The sequence below is a fragment of the Anomaloglossus baeobatrachus genome, chromosome 2, assembly GCF_048569485.1.
Source record: "Anomaloglossus baeobatrachus isolate aAnoBae1 chromosome 2, aAnoBae1.hap1, whole genome shotgun sequence".
NCBI lineage: Eukaryota > Metazoa > Chordata > Amphibia > Anura > Aromobatidae > Anomaloglossus > Anomaloglossus baeobatrachus.
The window spans coordinates 749,119,075-749,138,049 of NC_134354.1; the positions used below are offsets into that span (position 1 = coordinate 749,119,075).

The 18,975-nt window shown below is 46.1% G+C and overlaps 1 protein-coding gene across 1 annotated transcript in view; it reads left to right on the forward strand.

Moving 5' to 3' along the window:
• Positions 1-17,112, forward strand: part of TMEM123 (transmembrane protein 123) — a 46,957-nt gene extending 29,845 nt beyond the window's left edge. The window contains exons 3-5 of the mRNA XM_075337461.1: positions 10,759-10,857; positions 13,834-13,981; positions 16,029-17,112. Of these exons, the coding sequence (XP_075193576.1) occupies positions 10,759-10,857; positions 13,834-13,981; positions 16,029-16,911 (1,130 nt within the window). The 3' untranslated portion in view covers positions 16,912-17,112. The remainder of the gene's footprint in view (positions 1-10,758; positions 10,858-13,833; positions 13,982-16,028) is intronic.
• The last annotated feature ends 1,863 nt before the right edge of the window (positions 17,113-18,975 follow it).

The following is an 18,975-nucleotide window of genomic DNA, read 5'->3' on the forward strand; positions in this document are numbered from 1 at the left end:
CTAGCACATTGTTTTCATGATTTATTTTTTTTTTTTAATATTAAAGCCAGAACGTTGCCATTTGTGCCATGTCTGGGATCTGCTTTTTTTTTTAAACAAAAGTAAATAACTGAATGAACCTCCTCAGAGCCAGGTGAGGCCATAATTTTTGCCAGGGGTTGTATATCTATTATTAGTTTTTACCATATACAAATTTGTCTTCACAATTTAATTTATGCATATATTTGAGGAAAAAATCTATACCTTATTTTCCAGATTGTAAACCCCCCCCCCAAACTGGGGGTAAAATGGTGGTGCGTTTTACAATCCGGATATGGCTTTCCAGGGCGAATGTGGTGGAGCGGGGTCATAGGAGGCAGTGTTGGCAATACTGATGGCTCAGAGGAGCAGTGGAGTGGCTCAGGAGGATCACAGGACGGGGAGTCTCGGCGGCGAGTGCATTGACCTGACTGCAGGCTTCATTGTATCGCCCGCTGTTGACGTGATGGGCTTCAAGAAATTAACTGCGGAGGCAGCGCATGCTGAGATTGACATGATGGACTTCATTAGTCCTATCTACTCACGCGCCGCCTCCGCGGCCATTTTCTTGAAGTCTATCTCATCAACCGCTGGCGATTCAACGGAGCCTGCAGTCAGATCAATGGCACCCGCTGCCGAGACACCCCGTCCTGTGACCCTCCTGAGTTGCTCCACTGCAGTGACACCCCCACAGCCTGCTTGGCAGATCAATAGTGCTCGCCGCTGCTGCAACACCCCCCACAGCCTGCTGGCAGATAAATGGCACCCGCTGATGACACACCCCGTTCTGTGACCCTCCTGAGTCGCTCCACTGCAGTGACACCCCCACAGCCCGCTGGCAAATCAATGACACCCGCTGCCAAGACACTCCCGAGCCTGCAGTATCGCCGACCCTGTTGAGCCACAACACTCCCTCCTCTGAGCCCGCAGCATCGCTGACCCTGCCTCCTGTGACCTTCCTGAGCCGCTCCTCCACCGCTGCTCCCCCCTGGTGACATTAGGATTAAGACACACTAGGATAATAAGACGGAGCCTCATTTTAACATTAACGTTTTTTTTCCCTATTTTCCACCTCTAAATTTGGGATGCGTCATATAATCTGGTGCGTCTTATAAAACAAAAAAATATAGTATATTTACACACAGCTAAACGACCGCTTTCGTTATTTGGCCTCGTCGTTTTTACAATTCTTGTATCTTCTGGTTAAACCACATGGCTGATTACAGCAAAGCCACATGTAGCGTTTCCAGATCTTATGGAGTGTGAAAAGCATGTCCTCACGCAATGCAGAAAACGGGTGTAAAGTGCAAGCAAACACAGCCCCTACACAGGTATGAGTATTGGGTAAAAAAAAAAATTGACAGATAAATAAAAAATAGCAAATGCTGAAGTCCAATGTTCACCTCCCCCCCCCCCCCCCACATGGTTTTCATTGGTGACTGCATGTTAACTGAGTAATGAGTTATCACTGAGGGGAAAAGAAATCACATCTGTCACCGGAGTTTATTTAATAAAGGTATGCAGCTTATTTTGTAGATTGCACCCCTGATGAGGCTGGTGTACTTACTTTGAAAGACAACATCAGAGAAAGTGCCTAACAAATTAGCTAGAGCCAGGCTTCTAAAGTTCCAACACCACTCCGGACGAAAGTCTTTAAAAAGATTCTGACGTGGATTTTTCTAAATAAGCACCCCAGCTTCATCAGGGGTAATTTGATTTAATAAAGTGCAGTTTGTTTGGTGAAAACTGGTGACAGATCCACTTGAATTTATCTCTATTGGGAAGAGTTTAGGAGCGTCTAATGAAGCTAAAATAGGTGAATCTGCAGCCATTTTAGACCTGACTTCCAATATGTAGGGGATCCGCCGGGGTCTGGACACTGGAAGATCACTTCATGTTTACCTTTAAAATTCTGCTTTTGATGTTTTAAAGGGGATGTCCATTACTGCATAACGTGAATCTGTCAGCAGGTTTTTGCTAACTCATCTAAGAGCAGCATGATTTAGACAGAGACCCTGAGTTCAACGATGTATCACTTAGATTACGGTGTGCAGCCATTCTGATACAGTGAAAGATTTTAGAATTTGCATGTAGCAGAGCTTGGAGAGCTGCCCACACCAGGCTCTGTATACATGTCTACAGACAGAAGCTGCTAATCACAGAGGAGGGCGAGGTTGAACTACAGCTCAGGCTGCTGAGACCCACTACTGATAAAGATAAAGGGCTTAAACTAAGGGGTGCTTCACACACAGCGAGATCGCTACTGATATCGCTGCTGAGTCACGGTTTTTGTGACCTCATTAGCGATCTCGCTGTGTGTGACACTGAGCAGCGATCTGGCCCCTGCTGTGAGATCGCTGCTCGTTACACACAGCCCTGGTTCGTTTTTTTTATTGTTGCTCTCCCGCTGATAAGCACACATCGCTGTGTGTGACAGCGAGAGAGCAACAACCCTGAATCTGCAGGGAGCAGGAGCCGGCGTCTGACAGCCTGCGGTAAGCTGTAACCAAGGTAAACATCGGGTAACCAAGGTGGTTACCCGATATTTACCTTCGTTACCAGCCTCTGCAGCTCTCACGCTGCCAGTGCCGGCTCCTGCTCCCTGCACACACAGCTAAGTGGTGTGCGCTGGTAACTAATGTAAACATCGGGTAACCATACCCGATGTTTACCTTAGTTACCAGTGTCCGCAGCTTCCAGACGCCGGCTCCGTGCAAGCGCAGCGTCGCTTGCACGTCGCTGCTGGCTGGGGGCTGGTCACTGGTGAGATCTGCCTGTTTGACAGCTCGCCAGCGACCATGTAGCGATGCAGCAGCAATCCTGACCAGGTCAGATCGCTGGTGGGATCGCTGCTGTGTCGCTAAAGTGTGAAGGCACCCTAAGATTCCAGGTAAACAAAAAAACTAGGAGATAAGACATGGCTTAATTCTCTGTTTTAACTCTTGCAGCATGCTGTGCTCAGTAGAGATGAGCGAACCGGTCGCGGTTCGGCTCGAGGTTGGTTCGCCGAACGGACCTCCCGTTCGAGTTCGGTTCGTCGAACGTTCGACGAACCGAACTCGAACTGCATAGGAAACAATGGCAGGCAATCACAAACACAGAAAAACACCTAGAAAACACCCTCAAAGGTGTCCTAAAGGTGACAAACAACTCAAACACATTGGAAAGTGACAAGGACATATACTCATGCGAAAACAAAACAGCTGGACAAGGAAAAAGAGGAGGACACACAGATATAGGCATGGCACGCCCTTCTAAAATCATGTAAAACACCGCAAGGTGACTCCAAGCGGAGTCTCCCTTTTTTCCAAAAATTGGGCCACACACACACCCACCCCTTCAGTGGTAGCACTTGTGCCCCAGTTGCACACTTCACAGCTAGATTTGCATCAAGCACATTCAAAAATACGCCATAATTAACCGTCCCCAGGATGACACCAGGGTAGGTAGCTAAGTCTTTCCTGATCCCAGCTCTGTGCAGCGTGGATCATTTATAAAAAACACAGCAATCAAGGGTTACTCCAAGCGGAGTCTCCCTTTTTTCCAAAAATTGGGCCCCACACACACCCACCCCTTCAGTGGCAGCAGTTGTGCCCTAGTTGTACACTTCACAGCTACATTTGCATCAAGCACATTCAAAAATACGCCATTCTTATCCATCCCCAGGATGACACCGGGGTAGGTAGCAAAGTCTTTCCTGATCCCAGCTCTGTTCATCTTGGCTTCTTTTAAAAACACAGCAAGCAAGGGTTACTCCAAGCGGAGTCTCCCTTTTTTTCCAAAAATTGGGCCCCACACACCCACCCATTCAGTGGCAGCAGTTGTGCCCTAGTTGCAAACAGGATGTTTTGATTTGCATCAAGCACATTCCAAATCAACAAGCATTTACTCTCCCCAGGATGACACAGGGGTAGTAAATTCCTTCTGGATCCATGACTTGTTCATTTTGATGAACGTCAGTCTGTCCACATTGTCACTGGACAGACGCGTGCGCTTATCTGTCAGCACACACCCAGCAGCACTGAATACACGTTCAGAGACAACGCTGGCAGCTGGACACGACAAAATCTCCAAGGCGTAAGTTGCGAGCTCTGGCCATTTTTCTAGGTTTGAAGCCCAAAAGGAGCAAGGCTCCAGTTGCACAGTCATGGCATCGATGTTCATTTGGAGATACTCCTGTATCATCCTCTCCAGCCGTTGACTATGTGTCAGACTTGTTGTCTCTGGTGGCCTTGCAAAAGAGGGTCTAAAAAAATTATGAAAAGATTCCATAAAATTGCTGTTACCGGCACCAGATACGGTCCTACTGGTACGGGTAGACTGTTGAAGATGACGAGACCGTCCCATGTTTGTCAAGTTACAACTGGGAGATTCACTCCCTGCACCTGCACGGTTGTTTGGTGGAAAAGCCGAGCTAAGATCTAGTAACAGCTTCTGCTGATACTCCTGCATACGTGCGTCCCTTTCTATGGCTGGAATTATGTCACAAAATTTGGACTTGTACCGGGGATCTAATAGTGTGGCAATCCAGTAGTCATCATCACTTCTAATTTTGACAATACGACTGTCATGTTGGAGGTAGTGCAACAAAAAGGCACTCATGTGTCTTGCGCAGCCATGCGGACCAAGTCCACGCTGTGTTTGTGGCATAGAGGTGCTACCCGTTCTTTCTTCCTCTGACATCTGACCCCAACCTCTTTCAACTGAAATTTGACCAAGGTCTCCCTCATCCGCTGAGTCTTCCATGTCCATGGACAGTTCGTCCTCCATTTCTTCATGTTCTCCTGCACCTTGCTCAACATTTCGCCTGCTACTATGCGCCCTTGTCGATCCCTGTCCCCCTTGGTCCCATGCCTGCTGCGTTGGTGATGATGAACGTCTGGACCTTGGTGATGTTGTTGTCCCTTGCGCATATGAATCCTCCTGTAGTTCCTCCCCTTCATGTTGTCCCACCCCCTGACTCCGAATAGTGTTTAGCGTGTGCTCCAGCATGTAAATGACTGGAATCGTCATGCTGATAATGGCATTGTCAGCGCTAAACATATTCGTCGCCATGTCGAAACTGTGCAGAAGGGTGCATAGGTCCTTGATCTGAGACCACTCCATCAGGGTGATCTGCCCCACCTCTGCATCTCGTTGGCCCAGGCTATACGTCATGACGTATTGCACCAGGGCTCTGCGGTGCTGCCACAGTCGCTGTAACATGTGGAGAGTTGAATTCCAGCGTGTCGCCACATCGCATTTCAGGCGATGAACCGGCAGGCCGAAAGACTTCTGGAGCGATGCAAGTCGCTCAGCTGCGGCGCTTGAACGGCGGAAGTGAGCAGACAGTTTTCGTGCCCTGTTCAGAAGGCCATCTAGGCCGGGATAGTGTGTTAAAAATTGCTGCACGACAAGGTTCAACACGTGAGCCATACAAGGTACGTGTGTCACCTTGCCCAGGCGAAGGGCCGCACCCAGGTTTGCAGCATTGTCGCACACGGCCTTACCAGGCTGCAGGTTGAGTGGAGACAACCATTTATTAAACTCGGACCGCAGAGCTGACCACAACTCCTCAGCTGTGTGACTCTTATTACCAAGACATGTCAAGCTAAAGACCGCCTGATGCCGTTGCGCTCTGCTGCCAGCATAGTAATGAGGGGTGCGTGATTCCTTCTGCGCAGTGAGAACGCTGGTGGCCTGACCAGGCAGGCTTGGGGCGGAGGTGGAGGACCCAGATGAGGTGGAGGATGCAGAAGCAGTGGCGGAACTTGGACAGACAGAGGATTGACACACAAGTCGTGGGGACGGCAAGACTTGTGCAGCAGACCCTTCACCATCTATCACCATAGTTACCCAGTGCCCAGTCAGCGACATGTAACGTCCCTGTCCATGCTTACTGGTCCAAGTATCGGTGGTGAAATGCACCCGTTCACACACAGAGTTTCTCAAGGAAGCGGTGATGTTGTGTGCGACATGCTGGTGTAGCGCGGGCACACCTTTCTTAGAGAAGTAGTGGCGACTAGGCATCTGGTACTGGGGCACAGCGACAGACATAAGGTCTCTAAAATCCTGTGTGTCCACTAGGCGGAAAGGCAGCATTTCGGTAGCCAACAGCTTACAGAGGGATAGAGTCAACCTCTTAGCTTTGTCATGGGTCGGAGGAAGTGGCCTTTTATTTGACCACATCTGAGGGACAGAGATCTGGCTGCTGTGTGTAGACGGTGTTGAGTAGGGTGTCCCTGGAAAAATGCAGGTTTGTGAGGAAAGTGCAGGCGGATACATGATGTTGCCTTCATCCAACGTTGGTGCTATCGATGTCTGAGAGAGCTGTACACTCACTTGTTTCCCCTTCCAAACCAACTGACGACCTTACAAGCAAACTGCCTGTTGCGGTTACAGTGGTGGAAGTTTTGCGTGGAAAAACAGGTGTGACAGCTGTCCCCACAGTCCTAGAAGATGAAGAGCGCGCGGATGCACTGGAAGGGGCGGGCGGTGGATGGTTCGCTCCGCTAGGCCGCATTGCAGCACGGTGAGCTTCCCACCGGGACTTATGATATTTAGTCATGTGACGATTCATGGAAGAAGTTGTCAAACTGCTGAGGTTTTGACCTCTACTAACAGAATCATGACAAATGTTACATATCACATGAGTTGGGCGATCTTTTTCGATGTGAAAAAAGGACCAGGCTAGGCAAGGCTTAGAGGCCATGCGACCTGTTGATCCACCCCGAATAATGCTCATAGGCAGAGTGGTGGCTGAGGATGCAGTTGTAGACGTGCTACCAGTGCTCCGACTCTGTCCAGGAAGGCGCAAGGTAACTTCGTCGTCGGTTGCATCCTCCTCCACCGCCTCTGTTGACCTCCTCGAGTGCCTGACTGGGGGTTGACAGTAGGTGGGATCTAGAACGTCATCATCAATTGTTGTGTTTGCACTCCCCTCCCCCTCAGACCGAGCCTCTTCTTGCCCTGACCGAATATTTAAGTTGTCATCCCAATCGGGTATCTGCGTCTCATCTTCATCAGTATGTTCCTCATTGTCTATAACCACAGGTGTTACAGTTTGTGACAAAGGGTCAACATTATGCTCAGAAACTTGGTCCTCACGGCCTGAATCAGAGTCACAAAGGTTCTGGGCATCACTGCAGACCATTTCCTGTTCTGTACTCACTGTAGCTTGGGAGCAGACCTCTGATTCCCAGGCTATAGTGTGACTGAACAGCTCTGCAGACTCAGCCATCTCAGTTCCACCATACTGTGCAGGGCTGATGGAGACTTCAGAGCTGGGAGAAATCAAGTGTGATTGGGATGACAACTCAGAGGACTGGTGTTTTTTGGATGCGGTACTTGAAGTGGCTGAGAGGGCACTTGTTGGACCACTTGAGATCCATTCAAGCATTTTCCTTTTTTGCCCATCATCTACCTTTGTTCCTCTTGTTCGTGTCCGTAAAAAAGGGAGCACATCGGATTGTCCACAATAAGTAGTAGACATCTTACTTTTGCTAGTAGATGGTCTATCTGCAGCAGATGATAATGGAGCTTTGCCACCTTCCCCACTGACAAAACCTTTTTTGCCTTTTCCACCACGCCTCTTCCCCTTTCCACCAGCATCTGTCATTTTGCCACTCATGTTGATTGCGACAAGATTGTGGACTGAAAATGTGGTAGTAAAAATTGAGAGGTGGTGAAGATTGCAGTGGTGGTCTAGCTTTATTAACAGCAGAATAATAAAGAATAAATATCCCTGACAATGTAACTTAGTTATAATTAGTTGGAGTGTGCAACGCAGGCAGACGTGCTGCAAATGTCTTGGCACTAGTGGGACTATAGCAAAGTCCAATAGCCACGTATAGGATGCCACTAGGTACACTGAGTGTGTGCTAGTATAATGGCTTAGTTATAATTAGTTGGAGTGTGCAACGCAGGCAGATGCGCTCTGCAAATGTCTTGGCACTAGTGGGACTATAGCAAAGTCCAATAGCCACGTATAGGATGCCACTAGGTACACTAAGTGTTTGCTAGTATAATGGCTTAGTTATAATTAGTTGGAGTGTGCAACGCAGGCAGATGCGCTCTGCAAATGTCTTGGCACTAGTGGGACTATAGCAAAGTCCAATAGCCACGTATAGGATGCCACTAGGTACACTGAGTGTGTGCTAGTATAATGGCTTAGTTATAATTAGTTGGAGTGTGCAACGCAGGCAGATGCGCTCTGCAAATGTCTTGGCACTAGTGGGACTATAGCAAAGTCCAATAGCCACGTATAGGATGCCACTAGGTACACTAAGTGTTTGCTAGTATAATGGCTTAGTTATAATTAGTTGGAGTGTGCAACGCAGGCAGATGCGCTCTGCAAATGTCTTGGCACTAGTGGGACTATAGCAAAGTCCAATAGCCACAGATAGGATGCCACTAGGTACACTAAGTGTTTGCTAGTATAATGGCTTAGTTATCATGAGTTGGAGTGTGCAACGCAGGCAGATGCGCTCTGCAAATGTCTTGGCACTAGTGGGACTATAGCAAAGTCCAATAGCCACAGATAGGATGCCACTAGGTACACTGAGTGTTTGCTAGTATAATGGCTTAGTTATCATGAGTTGGAGTGTGCAACGCAGGCAGATGCGCTCTGCAAATGTCTTGGCACTAGTGGGACTATAGCAAAGTCCAATAGCCACGTATAGGATGCCACTAGGTACACTGAGTGTTTGCTAGTATAATGGCTTGGTTAGAATGAGTTGTAGTGTGCAATGCAGGCAGACGCGCTCTGCAAATGTCTTTGCACTAGTGGGACTATAGCAAAGTCCAATAGCCACGTATAGGATGCCACTAGGTACACTGAGTGTTTGCTAGTATAATGGCTTAGTTATCAGTTGGAGTGTGCAGAGGACAAGAGGGTACAGTGGCAGGATTGTGGTGCTCTGGGTAGAGGAATGGAAGCCTGCCTTTCTATTCCCTCCTAATGGTGAAATGCAGGGAGGAAATCCCTGACCTTGGCTGCACAGACGCTGGCGCTGTTTTCAGGACCTGTCACCTTAACTCTGACCCTGCCGGTTTGAGCCCTTAAAAGGACTGCTATAAAGTGCTCTCCCTAAGCTGTCTAACGCTGTGTATGCAGCGCATACAGCTGTATCAGCGATAGGACTCAAGACGGAGCTGCGACAGTGATGTCTGACACCAAAGACGCAGAAGGCAGATAATGGCGTTCGTGAAGAAAATGTCCGGTTTTATAATGCAGGGACATGTGACATGGACATCCTATCACACATGCCGTTGCTTCTCTGGCTCAAAGTCCACTTAGGTGTGTGTGTGTCTGTGATTGGCTGACATGCTGGCCCGCCCCACTACACGCGCGCGCTTAGGGAAGGAAGACAAGAAAAAAAAAAAAAAAATGGCGATCGCCATTATAGAAACAGCAGTGATCTGAAGGCGCTGTTCACGCACACTATACACTGAAATGTGATAATAGTTTGATTCACAGAGTGACTTACACTATTACAGCAGAAACCAAGCTATGATTTAGCTGTTTTTTGGCTGCTAGAACCGTTCTCGAACGTTTCTAGAACTATCGAGCTTTTGCAAAAAGCTCGAGTTCTAGTTCGATCTAGAACATGCCCCAAAATCACTCGAGCCTAGAACTGGAGAACCACGAACCACGAACCGCGCTCAACTCTAGTGCTCAGGTTACATTGCAAAAACCTGCTGACAGTCCCTTTTTATTGCTTAAAAAATAAAGATCCATGTGCTTCATATGACATTGTCACACGACCAATGCAGCCAACCAGAGGCCCATAACAATGTGCTATCGATAATGATAATTTTATTGCCTCCATGAACAATCTAATGCCCAAGCTATCCATCAATGGGTGTCTGTCGGGCCCATGTCCTGCTTTGCTCTTCACATTGCCGTCGTTCGACACAAGGGGAGGTTTTAATACAAGACAGATTAGAACTGTTCCTTTGGGTGCACCTTGTTGTGGTGGGATGGTTTTTATGCTTTTTTGTTTTTTTTTTCATGTACGATTTACTTTATTTGCTGTAGGGTATAAGCTTATTATTTTTGGGTGTGGGGGGGTTGTCTGTAATGGCCGCAGTGTGAACGTGCTCTTACACTCAGCTCGTCTACCAGCTCATAGTGCGGCTCTTTTCTTAGCTTACATGGACTATAGAGCCTTAGCGTCCAATCCGTGCCCCACTGCTATAGAGAATGGTAACAATTTTTGCATTTTCAAGAAAAACATAAATTTCACAATGCAAAGATGTAAGAAAAGACCCTCCAGGACTGTGATAATGGCGCTATGTGTATGACCCGACCCCCCCCCCCCCGCTCTTACCATCACCGGGGGAGGCAGTATCGGGCATTCTGGATTTCCGCTCCTTCCCTCTTGTGTTTCTCAGACATCTCACCATTTGTTTTGTGACATTTCAGTTTTGTTTTTTCAAAGTCCTGTGCTAGTTGTGTTAAGGTCTCCGCTCTCCATGTCATGTTGTCGCAGCCACGTGTCCTCCTTGTCTTCTGTGTCGGACGCCCCGCAAAGCAACTGTATTATCACCCTACTAGGGGGATATGACAAAAACTATGGAAATGCGGGAGAAATGTCAGTTAAAACACCACAGTGGTGCAGACTCTCCCACCCTACCGGGGCAGAATCAGGGTGATGTGGTTATACTGCCCCTATAGGCTGGGACGGGGCGCAGCTTTCTGTCTAGCATAGGATCCCTGTATAAGATAGGTGAATTGATCTTTTTGTTTTTTATATATAGCTCCTCCTGTGGTAACAAACTCCACCATCACAACTGCGACCACGAAAGCCACGACCAAGGCCACACCTGCAAATGCCACCACCAGCAGTGCCGTGACCAGTACGTATTTCTGTAATCGCATCTATATTGTCCAGTGTTTTCTTTCCCTTTCCTGTGACTTTCATGACCTATAGATTAAGTGATGTTCGATATATACCGGTCCTATGGCAGGGAGCCGTATCTGCAGAGCGGGGCACAGAATGGCGCATGTGCAGCTACTCAATCTATTCCTATGGGGCTCTGGGAAAAAAACCCATTAGGTCTGAGATACTGCGTCGTCTTGTTTCATGGGGTGGGTGAGCAGTACAATACATAGTGCAGACCAGACAACTTTTTTTTTTTTTATGTCCATTTTGAGAAGGAACCACTGGGCACAATTGTATGTTCTACACAGTAAATCCTCACAAGCACTTTTGCTATTATAGAGGCCGGTTCCCATTAGTCACCTGTAGTAGTGGCCACTATTTCACTGGAGTGTCTCCTTAAACCTCAGTGCTCTGCCAAGTTCAAGAAAACAATGTGACCTCAGGTATAGAGAAATAGCAGGCACTCACCGGTTTGTTGGAGTTTTTCCGAATTTATTCTTCAGACATGCAGGGGAGGGATAAGAGTGTTGTGCACACGGACGTCGGCGGACGTTTTGCACCTGTTACGAGCGCTTCAATGGGTCCATCTGATGGACCCGTTGAAGTGTCGGTAACAGGTGTGAAACTGCCACCGTCCGTGTGCACAACACTCTTATGCTATGTGCGCACAGTGCGTTTTTGTGCATTTTTCGGGTGCGGTTTTTGCTCCAAACTGCATGACTTTGCTTACCCAGCAAAGTCTTGAGTTTTCATTTTTGCTGTCCGCACACAGCTTTTTTCTTTTTTTTTTTTTTTTTTTTTTTTAAGCTGCATTTTTGACCTGGAAAAAAAAATGGTCATGTCAATTGTTTTCTGCGTTTTACTGCGTTTTCCACCCATACAATGCATTGAAAAAACACAGCAAAACGCAGAGATCAAAAACGCACCGAAACACTGCAAAAACCGCACAAACGCAGCATCTAAAAATAGCAATGTGCGCACATAGCCTTATCCCTCCCCTGCATGTCTGTTGGAGTTTCTCAGACTATTTTTCAAACTGGTGAGTATCTGCTATTTCTCTCTACCTGAGGTCAACTTTTTTTTGTTTTTAAGTAGGTGAAATTTTTAAATTTGTGCCTTTTTTTGATGTAAATAAATAAATAAATCATACCTACAGTAGAAGAATATCAGAGCTTTTTCCACCTTTTAGGCAGTGTGCACAAGTTTCGTTGCAATCACTTTTTTTTTTTTTTTTTTAGATTTAACAGTACGTCAATTTTTGCAGCAGATTTCATCCATTCTAACGATTAGGGAAAATCTGGCAGCGAAAACACTGCAAAAAAAGAAAACAAAACGTGTTTTTCCTGCCAAGAGATGCAGAAATGGTGCAGAGTTTTCTGCACTAAATACTCTTGATGTACATATCCATTGACATTAACTAGAATATTTTTGGGTGGTAAAAAATAATTAGACCAAAATAATGTGGCTGCATAAATATGCACACCTTTAAAGTAATACTATGTTAAAGTAGCCTTTGAATTTATGCCAAAATTCAGTCTTTTTAATTTAGGAGTCTAGAAAAAATGCATCTAGAATTGCCAATCTTTTCCCTGTCTTCCTTGCAGCAGCTCTAAATTGTCAGAATGCGAGGGAATCTCCCGTGTACAGCGCCCTTTTCAGGTCAACCACACATTTTCTATTGGATTCAGGTCTGGGCTCTGATTGGGCCTTTCCAAAATTTTTGACTTTTTCGCAAGGCGATTGAGTCGTTGTCGAGCTGAAGGGAGAAATTCCGCTTTATTTTTACCTTTTTAGCAGAAGCTTGAAGTTGTTGCAGAATTTACTGATTAGAAGTGTTCATAATTCCCTATACCTTGACTAAAGCCCCAACTCTGCCAAAAAAAAATAATCCCTAGTTAGCATAATGCTGCCTCCTCCATGCTTCACTGTAGGCATTGTGTTCTTTTGGTGAATCGCAGAGTTGACTTTGTGCCAAACTTTCATTTTAGAATTATGGCCAAAAAGATTAACCTTGATCTCATCAGACCATAACCAATTTGGTAGACTTCATGTACATATTGGCAAACCATAGTTTGGTCTGGATGTTTTTATTTGTAAGAAAAGGCTTTCATCATGCTACCCTCCCCCAGAGGCAGATATATGAAGAATACGAGATATTGTCACATGCAGTAGACAACCAGTACTTGCCGAAACTCCTGCAGCTCCTTTAATGTTGCCACTCCTGCAGCTCCTTTAATGTTGCCACTCCTGCAGCTCCTTTAATGTTGCCACTCCTGCAGCTCCTTTAATGTTGCCATAGGCCTCTTGGCAGCCTCCAGGACAAATGTTCGTCTTTTCATTAATTTTTCATGGACATCCAATTCTAGGTAATGTCTCTGCTGTACTAATTTTAAGCCACTTCTTGATCACAGTGCTCTATAGTATAATGCCTTGGAATTCTTTTTTTTGCACTCTGTTCCTAACTAATAATCGGATCTCTTTGCTGTGTTGTAAGCTGTTTACAGACTGTGGCTTTTGCTATAAAATCCACCTAAGAAAATATCAGGAAAATCCTCCTAGAGTAGCTGGGATTAATCAGAATCCCTGTAAATGATGGCGGCTGGGCACTGACTGCTATGTAGCATGAGTTTATATGTGATCGCCTAATTCTGGACACAAACTCATCCCCAATTAGAAGAGGGTGTGCACATTTATGCAACCACATGACTTTAGTTTTAATTTTATTCTCGTACACAATTTTTTTTTTTGTTTTCTCAATGGATTTGTACAGATTATGGGGGACATTAAAGGTGGAAAAAGCTCTTTTTTTCCTTCTGACATTTCCATGGGTGTGTAGACTTTTCCTATCCACTTCATTGATGTAAAGGGCAGCGGTCTGACTACACCATGTTTCCAAGTCGTTTGACAACTATTGTTTTTTCTTTCATTGCTGATAATTGTATTTTCGCAGGTTCCATCTCCGCCACGTTACAGAAGAAATCTGCATTCGACGTGGGCAGTTTCGTAGGCGGCATCGTGCTGACACTCTTCCTCTTGGCATCCGTCTATTTTGGGTGTAGATTTTACAACTCCAAACGAGGCGTCCGCTACCGCACCATGTAAGTAAATCGAATATTGGTGAACGAGCTACAAATAAGTTTTTGGATTTGCTTTGATTCTTTAGAAATGAAATGGATTTTATGAGATTATTAGGAGTTGCACCTTGCGAATTGCTATAAATCAGGTGTGAGGGTGGAGGACGCACAAGCCGGCAGCGGAGATGAGGAACCCGCTTATAATTCCTGTGGAGACATGTTCGTTCCTTGAGAATTAAAGACCAGCGCTCACAATTATACATTTGTTTTGTGGTGATACTTTTATGTTTCGGAAGTAAGAGGGGTTTTTGTTTTGTTTGTTTTTTTACAAAAGATAAAAAAGTTAGTTGATGGTGCCATATTTGACCACATATCCCCTTAAGGTGCATTAAATGATTATGCGGAAAGATTGAAAGCACTACTAGTGACCCAAAACTGAGTGGTCCGGTAGGGGGCGAACACTTTTTACATAGAGATGGAGTCGCAGTGTGTTATCACCGCAGTTATTGGTGATTTTAGTTATTGTGGGTACTGTCCTCCTTAAGGAAATACGACTAAAATCTACAGGTGTTGTTGATTTTACTTGGGGATTATATTTTTCATGTGTGGACTTTATAAATATCGTATTTTTCGGATTAAAAGACGCCCTTTTCCTCCAAAACATTTTGGAGGAAAATGAAGGGTGCATCTTAAAATCCAACTTGAGCTTACCGGGAGGAGGAAAATTGGCAGGGGGCTGTGTGGCTCTCTTTGCGGGTGGCCAAGGTGCCTGTTGGTGCGTGCGGCCGGCCCTGTGTGCGTGCGGCCGGCCGGCCCTGTGTGCGTGCGTGCCGCAGGTATCCTAGATGTTTTGTCCGCGGTCCGTGCTTCAAATGATGGTGCCTGGAGTCAGTGCGTGTGCAGATGGAGCTCTTTGAGAGCTCTATCTGTACAGGTGCTGCTCCGGGCACCATTTCTTTAAAGCGCGGACAGAGCACCTGGGACACTCGCCACACCGGCCTGCTCTACAACACAACCACCGCAGCTTCGGCTGTAAGTACAGACCCGCCGCCACTAGCACAGCCTCTGCCTCCTGAGACCCCCGCTCCACTACCACTGCCGCACCCCTCCGGAAAAACACTAGAGTAGTAGACCTCATTCTTTTATTTTTTTTTTTTTTTTTATATTTTTTTTTATTTATTTCTAAGGCTACTTTCACACTTGCGTTGTGTTAAATCCGCTTGTTCCGTTGCTGCGTTTTTTTAACGGATCCGTTTTTTTTGCGATGTCAATTGAAGCAACGGATCCGTTATTTCACTGGAATCCGTTAGCGGATTCCAGTGAAATAACGGATCCGTTGCTGCCGTTAAGTCCGTTGTGCGTCCGTTAAACGGAATCCGTCGGATCCGTTATTTTTTTTTTTTTTTTTTTTTTTTTTTTTTTGGGGACAGCCCAATGGGAGTGCATTTTTGAGACATATATATATAGATGTGTTCCGACCAGCCATCTGTAGAGGCTGTCAAAGAGAAGAGAGATGGATGTTATTAATGGGAGAATCGTCCAAGCGTACCTTGATTATTCTTATCAAGCAAATGTTTTGGCATTTTACATTGCTGAAAAGGAGCGGCAACGTAGGAAGCGTCGTCGACGCCGCTTCTGGGTCCACCCCATCAACGATGTCCGTCTTGCCCATGGAGTTTTTACAACCCTTTATTTAGAGCTAAGGAGCCATCCAGACCATTTTTTCCGATACGTTCGAATGTCAGCGGCAATGTTTGACACCTTGGTGGAGCGTGTGGAGCCTCTCATTTGTCGCCACGACACCTTTTGCCGGCTGGCAATAACTCCTGCAGAGCGTCTCATGATCACTCTCAGGTAAGGCCAAAAAATGTATTGTACTACCTGTCATGTGATGTTAAGCCCATAAAACGTATTGTGCTACCCGTCATGTGATGTTAAGGCCAAAAAATGTATTATGCTACCCGTCATGTGATGGGTAGCACAACATTCATTTTTTGTGCTTTACATCATCTGATGTAATGGTTGTTTTTTTGTGACTGTTAACTAATGTTTTTTTTTTCTAATTTTTCAGATTTTTGGCTACTGGGGAGTCTTACTCTTCACTGCATTATCAGTTCCGGGTAGGAATCTCTACTATTAGCGGCATCGTAAGCAGCACTTGCAGTGCATTATGGAATTCATTAAATGCAGAATACATTCCTCAACCTACGCAAGAACTCTGGATGTCCACAGCAGCACATTTTTATGAAATATGTGACTTCCCCAATTGCTGCGGAGCGGTGGACGGCAAGCATGTGCGGATAGTGAAGCCAGCAAACACTGGATCCGAACACTTTAATTATAAAAAATACTTTTCCGTAGTCCTGATGGCTATTGCCAATGCAAGTTATAAATTCCTGGCAGTGGACATAGGAGCCTATGGAAGAAGCAATGACTCACAGATTTTTAAAACCTCTATCATGGGCCGTAATCTTTATGGAGACAGATTCAGCTTCCCACCACCAAGCCCACTTCCCCAAACGTCTGGTCCACCACTGCCTTTTGTCATCCTTGCTGACGAGGCATTCCAACTGCACACACACCTACTCAAACCTTATTCAAGTCGTGGGTTGACATACGAACAAAAAATATTTAATTATCGTTTGAGTCGCGCACGGCGTATGGTTGAGTGCGCGTTTGGCATCCTTACCGCAAAGTGGAGAGTTCTAACCACTGCCATCAATGTAAAAGTTGACACCGTGGATGACATCATTAAAGCATGCATTGTCTTGCATAACTATCTTTTAAGCAATGGAGTTACCCCTGTAGAAGAGGAACTGTCAGATTGTAATCTGCAAGACTACAGCAACATTACCTTCCGCAGCGGTAGGGAAGTCCTAGCAATCCGCGACCAATTTGCTGCATATTTTGTTACTGACGCAGGGCGACTGGAGTGGCAGGACCGAATGATTTGATTTTTTTTGGTCCCTGTTTAATGTGTATACTTAACAGAGATTTTATTATTGCAATATTGTATTTTGTAACCCTTTTTTTTTGCTTCAGTTATGTAATGCAAACCACCTGTTGTGTTTATTAATTGTATCAAAATGTCTTATTTTATTAAAAACCAACAGACAATATATAAGTTAAATAAAAACAGATTTTTATTGAATACACATTCCATTGTTTGTTTATTTCTTAAAGTAGAAAAATTTGAAAAGTTATAAATTTAAGTATTTATGTGGGGTGGAGATATCGCTGGTGTTGCTCGCAGGACTGACCCCTTCAACATGCGGTGTATTTAGAGAGGATGGGGAGGGAGAAGGTTGGACATTTGAAGAAGGTGAGGGTGTTGAAAAAGAAATGGAAGTTGGTGGAAAATATTGTGTAGCAACAGGAGATGGCTGAGGGCTGGGAGATTGCTGTGGGCTGGGAGATGGGTGATGTATGGAAGGTGTATAGGTGGGCATTGCAAAAGATGGGTGAGGGCTTGGAGATGACTGAGGGCTGGGAGATGGGTGATGTGCGGAAGGTGTATCGGTGGGAATTGAAAAAGATGGTTGGGTTTGGATTAAGAGTGGTGAAGAATGAGAATGATGGTATGGGGAATGGAGTGTAGTTGTAGAAGACAGTGATGAAGGACATGGACTTGTGACAGGCATGACATGTGGAGACAGGGAATGAAGGGATGTTTGTACAGGGTAATTATGCTGGGAAGTGATTGTGTGCTGGGTGGGTAGTGAAGAGTGGTAATAATGTTGAGGGGGCTGGTAATGGGCAGGGTGCTGGTAATGGGCAGGGGGCTGCGGAGGGGCAGGGTGCTGCGGAGGGGCAGGGGGCTGCATTGGGGCAGGGGGCTGCATTGGGGCAGGGGGCTGCATTGGGGCAGGGGGCTGCATTGGGGCAGGGGGCTGAGGAGGGGCAGGGGGCTGAGGAGGGGCAGGGGGCTGAGGAGGGGCAGTGGTGTTAGGGGGTAGTGGATTCAGTAGCATAATGGCATTCTGGAAAGCCCTCATTACATGTATTTGCTGTTCAGACGGTAGGTTTTCCAGCTGACCAATTACTGAATGAAAATAATGCTGGCTAGGTGTTTGTCTTACAGCTGAAAGCACCTGATCCATCTTGCTGGTCAACCCCTGTAAACTATGGTTTATCAGGTTGAAGCCAGCAAGAATTTGGTCAGATAATACTTTAATAAAACTATGGATGGATGCATTCAGATGTAAGAATTCGGCGCTGCCCCGATCCTGTCCCCTCTGTCGCTGTCGCCCAGAACCTAACACGGTTCTAGTGTCGGGAGCGTCAGAGGGGTAGGATAAGGGAACACCTACTCGCTGACCAGCCTCATGTAATGAGGTCTGCCAGTATGCTGATGGGCAGGGTGGGTAAGATGGGAAAGATGGGAGGGTAGATTGTGAGGGATCAGAGGAAGAGGTGGACGGGACGGAGGGATCAGAGGTAGAGGTGGACGGGACGGAGGGATCAGAGGTAGAGGTGGAAGGGAGGGAGAGAGCAGAAGAGGTATCACCAGACATGTTGGAGGGGTCACCGGTAACGGTCACTTGTGGGATCGCTCCAGGAGGGTGTTGGCCGGATGCAGGCTCCAATGTGTTCGTGAATGTTCTGTGTGAATGAAAACAAAAAGGAAAAAAACAATTAAAATTTGTTCATGAAATTTTCAATAACATGCTGTTTGAGAAAAAATTATAGACAATTGAAAACATTCCAAAAAACAAATCGTTTCCTTACCGTCTTGGCAGCATAGTGCTTCTAAGGAACGCAAGGGCTCTGGCATATCGGTACTGGGAGCCCTTGCGTGCTGCCGATCCACTTGGAGCCTCCATTTCCAAGTTGTAGTCCCTCCTGAAGCGATCACGTAGTGACCGCCACCGTATTATCAGACGTCGCACTGAAAATAAAATAGAAGCACAAGGTTAGCCTTTGAATAGGGAATTTGAGAACATTGATTTTTGAAGTAGATTACTTACCTGTTTTTGATTTTGCCCTTTCATTGAGATTCTCCCATCCATCTTCGACTT